Source organism: Mytilus galloprovincialis, chromosome 13 (genome assembly GCF_965363235.1).
Source record: "Mytilus galloprovincialis chromosome 13, xbMytGall1.hap1.1, whole genome shotgun sequence".
Lineage (NCBI taxonomy): Eukaryota > Metazoa > Mollusca > Bivalvia > Mytilida > Mytilidae > Mytilus > Mytilus galloprovincialis.
In genome coordinates this window covers 40,247,270-40,259,754 of record NC_134850.1, presented here as the reverse complement: position 1 = coordinate 40,259,754, position 12,485 = coordinate 40,247,270, and the positions used below count along the sequence as shown (strand labels likewise).

General features: G+C 33.2%; 1 protein-coding gene across 1 annotated transcript; it reads right to left on the bottom strand.

Moving 5' to 3' along the window:
* Positions 1-1,018: 1,018 nt before the first annotated feature.
* Positions 1,019-11,943, bottom strand: LOC143056295 (pleckstrin homology domain-containing family B member 2-like). Its single transcript, XM_076229384.1, has 5 exons — positions 11,806-11,943; positions 7,371-7,516; positions 3,571-3,680; positions 2,562-2,672; positions 1,019-1,449 (listed from the first exon to the last, which is right to left on the bottom strand). The coding sequence occupies exons 1-5, from the start codon at positions 11,870-11,872 to the stop codon at positions 1,386-1,388; spliced, it is 498 nt and encodes a 165-aa protein (XP_076085499.1). The 5' UTR covers positions 11,873-11,943; the 3' UTR covers positions 1,019-1,385.
* Positions 11,944-12,485: the final 542 nt, after the last annotated feature.

Sequence of the window (12,485 nt, the reverse complement as noted above, 5' to 3'; positions counted from 1 at the left end):
AAAAATCCGTATTTTTATGCCAGTACCGAAGTCTTGGCTACTGGGCTGGTGATACCCTCGGGGACTAATAGTCCACCAGCAGAGGCATCGACCCAGTGGTAGTAATTAAATTAACAGTAACAATTTTCTTGCACCAGATGCGCATTTCGACAATACATGTCTCTTCAGTGATGCTCGTGGCCAAAATATTTGAAATCCAAAGCTTATATAGAAGGCCATAAACAAAAAAAGGGCATAAAAGAAGCATCTCCTTGACAAGGAATCGAAACTTGAGGGAGATGTATTTTTTAATTAAAATAAGTTACTTATGTATTTCGAATCTGTTTACTATTGTTTCTATTTAATAATGCTTCCTTTATTATTGCATAGATTTCTATAGTCTTATTAGGTACAACTGTTCGTCGTATTTCTATGTTTAATGCTAGATTTCTAGGTTTAGATCGTATTCGATTTCGACTGTTATGAATCAAGTGCCAGTGACTATTCTTATGTAGACAAAACGCGCTTCTGGCGCACTACTATTACATCCCGTTATTGTGTTATTGTGCTATTGAAAATGTTTATATTGTTGCTTATGTGATTTGTCTATATCACTTTCTATTTTTCTTTGTTAACATATTTATTTGTTTTATGGTGTTTAAGATTATAACACATAGTTGACTGCTGTACCCCTATTTTTTTTTACATTTTCACCTATTATTTCTATTTGGTTTTTTTTTCACACATTGTCGTCTATACCATGGAATTTGATGCGACTGTCAAACAAGTGAGAGTTTTAGCTAGCTTTATAACAAGGTTTTAATCCACAATTTCTACGTAAGAAAATGACCGTCTATTCAGGAATATGACAATTAAATATATTTAGAATATATGTATACTCGAAACCCATGAATATGTGCAAGTTGCTTTGGCCGTTTTTGTCTCATATTGGATTCTTGTTTATGCTCTTCGACCTCATGTTTGATTTTGGTTTTCAAACTTTTTCATTTAGGCGACGCTGACATATTTAGACATGAACAACACTGTATGTCTTTATTTGCTGTAATGTCAAAAAATCCTGTTATGTTATTCATTATGTACGCTAACTGGGGACCTAATGATAAGATTGGCATAACCACTGATTGATGGGAGACATACATTATTAATATCTAGAAATTAGAAAATAATACTAGGACAAGACGTGATTAAAAAGCCCACAGGAATCCCTAACATGTAAAAGTTTAAAATGCTTATCATATGTTCATGTAGGTTGTAAAACAATGTCTATACAACTATCAGTTGCAAATATGCAATCGTCTCTATAAAATAAAATTGTCTTTATCTATGGCTCTAATAAAAGTTCAGTAATTTCTAAGGACAAAAATGTTTCCGTCTCGACATGCGTTCTATCTAGATGTGATGTTTCTTAACATTTCTATTTTATTCTTTCTACAGCAGCAGTACCAGCAACTGCAAAGAAAAAGAAAGAAAAAAAAACATTTGTTAGTCTTGTATTATTTTAATTTTAGTTTCTTGTGTACAATTTGGAAATTAGTATGGCGTTCATTATCACTGAACTAGTATATATTTGTTTAGGGGCCAGCTGAAGGACGCCTCCGGGTGCGGGAATTTCTCGCTACATTGAAGACCTGTTGGTGACCTTCTGCTGTTGTTTTTTATTTGGTCGGGTTGTTGTCTCTTTGACACATTCCCCATTTCCATTCTCAATTTTATTTATTTATTTATGTTTTTGTCTCTAAATTTGCTAATAGAAAATTAGAGTTTGTATGAACTGTGCATAATGGTCACTCATCCGTGCTTAAAAAACTGGATTATAACATTATCTTTTATCTACATGGATAAAGACAAGATCGAAGAGGATAACATTATGATGGATTAGACGAAATCGAGAAATCGAAGTTCATTTTATACATGAAAAAAGGAGATGTAGGATATACGTCTACGAAAAATCATCTCCCTAAATGTTAGATTAGAAGTTAACAATATTCAGACCCGTGTTTAAACCATATGTCAATCACTAAGTTGCACTTGGTATAAACCAGATGTAAATATATTAAATTGTGCTTTAAAGATTTGCTTACATCACCAAAATCTTTAAAAAAAACAGCATTAAGACAACCACTTACGTGGTTTCTGACTTGCGACATGCATGGGAACTTGTGTCAGATCTGTTTTAATTGTTTGACCCCCTTTTAATTTTTATCATTAACTCAAAATGAAAGTTGAACAAACAAGACTTTACTAGTGATTAATATTATAAGACATTTTTGACTGCTGTACCCCTATTTTTGACATTTTTACCTATTATGTCTGTTTGTTTTGTTTACACATCGTTGTCAATACATTGGAATGATATGCGACTAGTACTGTCATACAAGAAAGAGGTTAAGCTAGCTATAAAACAAGTTTTAATCTACCATATTTCTACATAAGAAAATACCTGTACCAAGTTAGGAATATGACAGTTGTTATTCATTCCTTTGATGTGTTTGAGCTTTTGTTTTTTCCATTTGATTACGGACTTTCCGTTATGAATTTTTCTTATATTTTGCTTTGAATACCTTTTTTCCTCTAACTCTTCGATTTCCTCTGGTCTTAGATTTCGTCTTTCGTGTCTAGGCGTAGGTAGCTGCTTATCAGACTGGGCTCTTTTAAATGCATGATGCCACATTCTAAAATAAACAATGATTTCACTTATGATGAATATATTTTATCAGAATTTTATAATGCTTGGATGTATGTTTTAGAAAACAAAACAAGTCGACCGATATCTAAGGTACTATTGGTTGTATTATGCTCACTGAGGTAGGTAATCGGTTTAACTTATAAATTCATACTAACCATACAAGTATTGGTAGCTTGTTTTATCATAAAACATAATGCAAATATGATTAATTAATCACGTATATATTCGTACGAAAGAGTGATACAACTGCGAAGATCTGATTATTCATCTATAACCCTTTGGTATTAATTTAGTTATCAATGTAGGTTAACGATGTTCAAATCGCATTTGCCGATTAAGAAGAAAACAATTAAGGTAACAAACAAAAAAAACGAAGGGGAATAGTATCAACTCTAAAAGAAGTGAGACCTAGTGCGTCTGTCTCCTGTTGTGCATGCATCACAAGTTAAACAAAACCAAACTCAGTCAAATGTGCAATATCAGGATTAGGACTATGAAAGTCGGGAAAACGACACTGTGAAAGTGTAGCTTAGACGACTTTACTGGAATCAAAAATTATCAGACTGAGAAAACAGTTAAGTTGAGACAATGGCATCGTTTCGACCAACCTAAATAATATTGGTGTCAAACGTACTTAACTTTTTAGTGTTTAGATGTTAAAATCTCAAAAGTCGATTCAAAGTTTAAAACAAAAACTGTTGAAATCGCATTAACTGCAAAAGAGTAAGCTATGCTTAAACATAAATAAACTTGTTTGTTGCCCAAGTACTCACCATCAAATAAGAAGTACTATATACGGATATGCAATGTTTAAATGTAAACTTTATCGTAAAGTCTTCTGATATTTTATGTTTTATGACTTATTAGAGCTCCTTTGAACAAACCTTGATTGATCAGGATCAGCTGCGCACAATTTAAGTGTCCTATCACCAGTCATGACTATTTCCATTAAGCACCCTGTGTCTATGTCCTTAGGAGGGAGCATTGTTTTGCACTAAAAGATAAAAATGACCAGTCTTAATCATTGAAGATATGTGCAATCTATTTCAGATGTTTTTTTTTCAACATTGTCAAATATTCCGACAAGTCTGAAAAATTGCAGTATCAAGATTTCACTATCACTTAAACTAGGGTGCTCAACTTTTTAAGTCAATTTCCTAATTAAATGCACCTATCGAGCTTATAAATACAGTATCAACAAAACCCTTTAAACCTAAACAGGTTCTCTCCAACACTGCTGATTTGTGTTTCGTTCCCGATGATAAAACTAACATAAAAGTCTGCATGATTATGTTTACATAAAATGTCATTTATATACGGCCATTTTCTGTTAATCTGTAAAGATAGCCTTAGACTTGACAAACAATTGGTTGTAATTTCAGTCAAAATATGAAAATCACTTGCTTTCACTTCGTCTTAATGAAAAAAAAATATTTATAAAAAATATTCTACCAAAAAAATCGTATAATTCTGTATAAATTGAAATTGAATTAGCTCTATTCTCTCATATCAAGATATTCATTATAAAAATAACACATAGCTTAGAGGGTGATAGATCGTACAGTTACCCCGAGAAAACATTGTCAACCGCGGCATGCGCTTGCATACACAACAAATCCAAAATTATTTCAACAGAAATGAAAAACTAAATTTACATGGTGCAACAAACATGGACTTTAAATTTTATGTGCGTGTTGTAGTCTCTTTGACAAGTTATGACTATATGCAGCGATTATAGAGGTAGGGAAGGTGTTCTGATCACTTATCGTTCTTGGGTAAAAGGAATCTTCCTTTATGCTATTCTTGCAAGATGGTATTTGGAAATAGTGAACTTTGGTATCATACTCTCGCCAGCATCAATCTTAACTTCCTTCCTCGAAATTTTATAAGAGTGTTAGTCTAGCTTTTATTTTTCTCTTCTCTAGTATTGGTCACTATAGTTTTTGTAGCATAGATTCAGTTGATGATGTGTTGTCGTACCTGTTTGCTAGATACCTTGCTGAACTTCATTGTATCATTTTCAATTAAAGCTTTTTGTCTTTTTGTAGGTTGTATCCCATACTGAACTTGCATATCCAATTTTCGGTCAATGTATTTTCCTTGATCTCACTGTTTGCTATATTAAAGTTTCGTTCAAGCAATCTTCTTGTCCTGTTTGCTTTCTTACAAATATTATGTATATGAACACCCCAGTTTAGATCAGATGTGATGGTGCTTCCCAGATATTTTGCTGATGATACATGTTCTAAGTTGTGGCCATAGAGAATGTGGAGAGTGTATTGGTGCAGGTTTTTTGGCGATTGGCAGAACTACACATTTGTCGAGTTGGAACTGAATCATCCATTGTTTTCTTCACACGTGGATAGCTTGATGATTTCTTTTTGTACACTGTTGCTGTTAATGAGACAGAGAGGTATGCAATGGTGTCATCTGCAAATAGCCTACCTGTTGATGCAGTGTCTGGCATGTCCTTGGTGTAAAAAGGGAAGAGGCTACGTCCCAGTACTGATCCCTGCGGGACACCGGCTTTTCCCTTTCCATGAAAACGTGCTGTATTCTAATAGAAAGAAAGCCTTTTATCCAAGCAATTGTGTTTTGTCCCCTTTTGATTCCGTAATGATCAAGTTTGTTGGTTAAGGGAATTTGGCTTACTTTTTCCGATGCCTTAGAGAAATGCATGATAAGGTAGTCTGTGCGTTGTCCGTTGCCAAGGTTCCTCGTGATGTCGTCAATGAACTCCACATAAATGATGTTATTCTTAACTGCATGATTAATTATGTGACTGGTAACTTATGCTCAATGATTTTGCACCAGATGCCGGTTAGAGATACATGTCTATAATTGTTGACTTCAAATCGTTTGCCTTTCTCAAAAACTGGGTACACAATGGCTGTATCCAATTAACTGCTACTATTTTCATATGATCTTCTATATGTAGTTGTTAGGATTGTATTACTTGTAATGCCATCTTTTTCGGAACTTTAAGTGTTAAGTTGTCATGGCCTGCTGCTATATGTGGGTTTAGTGCTAACATTAGCTTTTTATTCCATTTTCAATGTTGATAATATTAAAAAAGAATATGTGAGACTCTGAGTGTTAAGTTGTCTGGGCCTTCTGTTATATATGGGTTCGGTGCTAATATGAGGTTTTTGGTTCCATTTTCTGTTATGATTATATAGGAAAAAGAAGATATAGATAAAGGCAACAGTAGTATACCGGTGTTCAAAGGTCATAAAACAGAGTCGGGTGACAAACTAAAACCGAGGGAAACACAGCAACTGTAAGAGGAACAACAGAATTGAACAAAAAACCGCTAACATACATAGAAACGATGAATTTGATAACAACTATCATGATGTTCATGTCGAAACCAAAGTGCTGACTACTGGGGTGGTGATACCCTCGGGAACGAAACGTCCACCAGCAGTGGCATCGACCGAGTGGTGTAAATAGTTATCAAAGGTACCAGGATTATAATTTAATACGCCAGACGCGCGTTTAGTCTACATAAGACTCATCAGTGATGCTCAGATTAAAATAGTTATAAAGCCAAACATGTACAAAGTTGAAGAGCATTGAGTACTCAAAATTCTAAAAGGTTGTATCCAAATACATCTAAGGTAATCTATTCCTGGTTGTTCAGAACGATTCTTATTTGTCTAAACATTGTCAGAGACACTATTTGATTTTAACCGAGTGGTTGTTGTTGTTGTTGTTGACATGTTGATCGTAAATCCTGCTGTGCAATACAGGTGCACAAATCCTCTAATGTTTGTCAACAAAGCAGTCTCTATGAGCAATTCGATCTGCGATAGTTTTTTAACTGTTAATTAATGTCTATATTGTTCATGGTTTTTCTTATTTACGAACGTAATGAAGTGTTTGACTACAGTGGTTATATTGATAAAGTGACATTATGTAATCATTCGCAAACAACTTCCCATGCTGAGTAACCTTTACTTTTAACAACTTGTTTCAATGTCAATATCATGTGACGAAATATGTAGACAGTGTAAGTGTTATTATGACGTATAAGCAGTGGCGTAGCTTCCCTTCAGGTAACGAGGAAACTGCTTCATCAAAGTTTTGACCAGGAAAAACAACAGAGAAGGACAAAGTAAGATGGAAAATACGTGTACGCCAGAATTCGAGAGAAAATAGTTGCAAGCAATAGAATTATTTACACTCTACCCGCGTATTCCTTATCAATAACTTACATAAAATGGAAAAATGGAAACGGGGAATTCGTCAAAAAGACATTCAGACCAAAGAGCACAAGAGGTCTTCAACGCAAATGACACGATGCTTTTTTTGTTTTATTGACAATATATACATGTGTAGCTTTGATGGACCTGTTTTTTCAACAGAAATTCGGCATTTCATGTGAATTAATTGTGCTCTTCTTCTCATCGAAAAGTTTCTATATTCATAAGATGCAGTTATAATGATATAGTTTATCTATGGCCTGGATATACAGTAACAAGTCATAGCTAATCTTGACTTTTAATAACTTTGAAAATGTACCAATTTTTTAAAGAGATTTTCAGGAGTATGGCAGTTATATATGCTAAGATAAGGCCAATCTTAATTTTAATTTGTGACTCTTTTTTGTTTATATCTATATATGTCTGATTCTGATATTGCTTTCGGCAAGACGTTGCTATAGGTATATATGCAATTTTACCTGTTTCCCGGCTTTTATTGCGATACAATCATTTTTAACGTCAAAAGATTTCTGTGGACGTGATGCGTTTCTGTTTCTGTAATACCGAACTGAACCACCTAAACACACTACCAACCAAGTACGTTTCCATTTCTTGAAAAATGTTCCTAGAAAAGAATATATATTTTATATACTTTCAATGTCGTAGCTTATGTTATTCAATAATGAAATGAAAATAACTAAAATAATTGTTGTAATCCCTAATGAATTATTTAAATGTTTCCACCAAATGTAGCTAGTCGTCACATATTTCATACTCATTATGAAGAGTTATGATGATACGTGAATTGTATTATCCGGATTGGCTTTAAACTTTTGTGGATTGAAAACTCCATTTGTGGTAATTATGACCCTTGGAAAGAATCACCTTATTGGAGTCCAAAATAATGCTATGCTCGAGAACTCATTTATTTTATGATACCAAAGTCATCCCTTGTCTGTAATGCTCATGTTTAGTTTTCTTTTAATAGTTTTGTGTGCACTTTTGTTAGTCTTCACGACATTTTTCCTTTTTTCATAATATTATCTGCTTTTCTTCGACTTCTTATTTTTCGATCGTCCACTTTATCCCCAGGTGTATTTTTTCTAGGTTTAAAAAAAAAGCTTAGAGTCGAAGAAAAGATGTCAGACTTATTTCATTTGGCGCTGAGCAAGGTCATCAAAAAAGGTTATGTTGTTAAACCACCGGAGCATCACCCGCCAATATCCACCCATACAGAAGTGTGTTTCTATCCAGCAACACTGACGAATTCCGAAATATAAGCCTTTGCATGCGTACGATATGGTTTGTATCTAGTTCAAGTATATCTTTTATAATCATCGTGTGAAGAATCCGTCGTTGCAATCTAATTAAAAACCGATCTCTCATCTCTCCCGTTTTCTGATATGTCGCGTGGGAGATCTAACGAAACCGGCTTTGAGGTCACATGTGAATGAACTAAAAGTTATGAATTTATAATGATATGCAAATGAGTTGACGACCTATTGATAAGCCAATCAAAAAAGTTTATAAATTATTTTGACTGACGATTTCGTCGTAAATAAAATGAGTTACATCCCTTTACCTTACGTTAAACTTTCAAGATCGTGGAAGACTCAATTTCATTGGTCGAAAAAGACACACCTACGAGGTCACTCACATGTGACCTCAAAGCGGGTTTCGTTAGATCTCCCACGCGATATATCAGAAACAGGAGCGATGAGAGATTGGTTTTTAATTAGATTGCCGTCGTTGAAAACAAATATATACTATATTTTTTAAATAGAAATTCACAGAAATAACTGCAAGTGTTAATAGTTTTAAAATAAACAAATCGCTCTGTCGTTTTGTTTCTAAATAACTCATATAAGGCAACTGACTTTCGGAAAGTTTCGCATTTTATATCCCCCCAAAGAGCTTATGTGAGCCAAGTGCTGCTATCATCTGTTGTGATGCAGTAAACTATGAACATCTTTTTTTCTGTGAATACAGCTACAAATGTATAATTAATGAAACGGAAACTGGTAACAACAAGGTAAACAAATTTATTTACTAGTATTAAAGTTTATTTTTAAGAAAGACGAATGTTTTTTTCAAAATGATATCCCATGAAAATCGTTATGTAATTTTTCATTTTTTCTATGTTTGAAAAAAAATATGTAAGTTGTACATTTATTTACCGATTACTTATTTTTATTTTTTTACAAGCAAAAAAAATAAAATAATAACTATTGTTTTCAAATTATGTACTTATAAAAATAAGTTGAAAACATAATGGTCGGTAATCACTCTTGGTGTTGACATGAATATCAATAATGTGGTCATTTTTATACATTTCCCGTTTACAAAAGTTTGAATTTTTCGAAAAACTAAGGATTTTCTTATCCCAGACATAGATTACCTTAGCCGTATTTGGCACAACTTTTTGGAATTTTGGATCCTAAATGCTCTTCAACTTTGTACATGTTTGGCTTTATAAATATTTTGATATGCGCGTCTGGCGTACTAAATTATAATCCTAGTACCTTTGATAACTATTGCAAAAGAGGGGGGATTTGGTTTAGATTTTAAACGAAAACATGGCAGCCGAATACAATTATTGATTCTGACAGGTCATTTTTTTTAATTTTTCTCCAGTTCTGAAACTTTAAATCCATATTTTTAAAATAGCGATAACGGCTGCTGGACCTTGTAAAATGTTTTTACTGGCAAAAAAAACCTCAAATATTTTTCAGTGCACCAAAGTGATTCTATTTGACAAAAAGAATATAAAGTCGTTTAACCCCAACATCTTTTTATCTTGACATTTCTTTAACAAAACTAAACGAAATGAATATAGGAACAAATTATGAAAAAAATACTTAATTTTGATATGAAATTGTTTGATATGAAATTGAAATCGTCGATGTTAACATATTTAACAGACAACCAGGAGAACCTCAACTGTCAATGTAGATAACTGTAGAAGATGGACATTTGGAACATCGTCGATATCTTCGACATCTGTATCAGAAAATATTTAATGAAGAACATAAACTTAACTATATACAACATGAGACATTTTTTTAAATGTCAATATGGAATCGATATCGCTGATATTGTTATCATAAACATAAGCAATAAGAAACTAAAACGTTTAGAGGACAAATTGTAGATTCAGATTCAGTACTCATGCATAATGTTGACAAGAAAACGAAAACTTAGACAACATCGAATCGATATCGACGGCTGATGTTGTTTGCTGCTACTTAAATAGGAAGAGGTGACAGCAATACGATATTATCGAAACTGCATCGTGTCTTAGACATAACTCTGTTAACGAGGTATTAATGTAGTACTCTTAAACTAATCGGAATACTATGGATTTCTAACTAAGGAAAAGACTACATTAGCAGTATTATTTGGCAAAACCTGCTCTCAAACTTCGTGCTTTAATTGAGCTTATCTATCTTTTTTATGAAACGCGCGTATGGCGTACACAATGTTAATCCTGGTATCTATGATAAGTTCATTACAACCACTGATGGTTAAAGGTATCACCAGCCCAGTAGTTAGCATTTACCTGTGTTGAGGTGAATTATGATTGATTTAGTCATAATTATGAACAATTAAAACTGTTAACAAATCTTTGATTGCTTCTGAAAAACTGAGTATTTTGTATCCTACGAATATATAACCTTTACATCGGTATTTGCAAAACATTGTGCACACAACATAGTCTGCAATATTGAATATAATTGCAGATACTTTTTTCAGCAAATGCCTTTCTATCCTAGAAAAAGACTACCTTAGTTGTATTCGGAATTGGCTTTTGAAACTTTGGGTCCTCATACTCTTTAACTTCGTTCTTCATTTGTTTGTTTGTTTTTCTTTTTTCATTTGAGCGTCACTGATGAGTCTTTTATTAACGTAACTCGCATCTGTTGTGCAAAATCTAAATCCTGATATCTAGGATGAGTTTATTTCCATGTTTCATCATTTCCAGCTTTTGAAATTTATATATATATATATATATATATATGTGTGTCTCTGGTGCTATTTTTGTTTCCCTGAATCCCTAAAGGAAACTTTTATATTCATCACAATTTCTGAACTACTTTGCCATTCGGTTTGCAACTAAATGGTAAAACGTAAAATAACAAACAAACAAAAATGAACTCCGATTAAAATTAAAAACAAGAAAGTCCTCAATGAAATGACAAAATCAAGTGCTCAAACACATCAAACGAATGGATAACAACTGTCATATTCCTGACTTGATAAGGAATTTTCTGAGGGAGTTGAAACCTTAGTTTCATAATAATTTCAAAATTTATAAACGGAAAGTTTTAGTAATGTTTGTTATATCATGTTGGTACCGAAATACTGACTACTGAGCTAGCTGATGATACCCCTCGGGGACTGATAGTCCACCAGCAGAGGTATCGACCCAGTGATGTAAAAAATTGAAAATAACACGTTTTATAAATTCTTTTAACCATTTAGTTGCAAACCGAATGGCAAAGTAGTTCAGAAATTGTGATGAATATAAAAGTTTCCTTCATGGATTCAGGGAAACAAAAATAGCACCAGAGACACACATATATATACATATTATTAAAGAGTTTCATAAAAAGAAATTGGTCTAAGTCACCGGTTTTTCATTTAAAAAAAACTTTATCAAAGAAATATCTGCACTGCATGCCATTGGGTAATTCCCGTTCTTTGGCGGTTGTCAATATAAAAAAATCCATCAAAAACATTGACCAAGAAAATGTGTACAAGAAAACTGTGATAGTGCCATCGAGTTTCTTCGTCCACTGCATGGTCGTTATGTGCCCTATACTATTAATAATATACAATGACTTAGTAACCCACTGTACACGTAGGAAAGGCTTATGCTTGGAAGCCCTGACTAGGTGAAAATAAGTCACTTACTTTGACGATAAATGTATCCAGCTCTCAATATCATAACATCTTTATCCTCAACTTTTAACGAAGCCATACTTCATAATGTTTACCAAAAATAAATTGCCATTTTTGTTAAAGTGTCTTAAACTAATTTCTCTAATAATAACAATATAACCGTTACAGGGATTAAGAGTTTAAATGTGAACTGATTTAAATGGATATTGGTCATTTGGTCAATCGTTTTAAACTGTGTTATATTATACATGATTAAATTATGGCGTATTAAATTATAAACCTGGTACCTTTTGATAGTTATTATTTGTGTGTTTCTCTGTCCTATATGTTCTCCCATTTATTTGTATTGTAGTCCTGTCGTGTAATGTTGTCACTTTAATTATATTTAACATTGCCATAAAAGCAGGGGGTTTGGCTAGCCGCAAAACCAGGTTCAACCCAACATTTCTTTTCTTAAAATGTCCTGTACCAAGTCAGGAAAATAGACATTGTTTTATTATAGTTCGTTTCTGTGTGTGTTACTTTTCAGTGTTGTGTTTCTGTTGTGTCGTAGTTCTCCTCTTGCATTTGATGTGTTTCCCTCAGTTTTAGTTGGTAACCCGGATTTGTGGTTTTATTCTCAATCGACTTATGAATTTCGAACAGCGGTATACTACTGTTGCCTTTATTTATCTAACTGCATTGACTTGGTT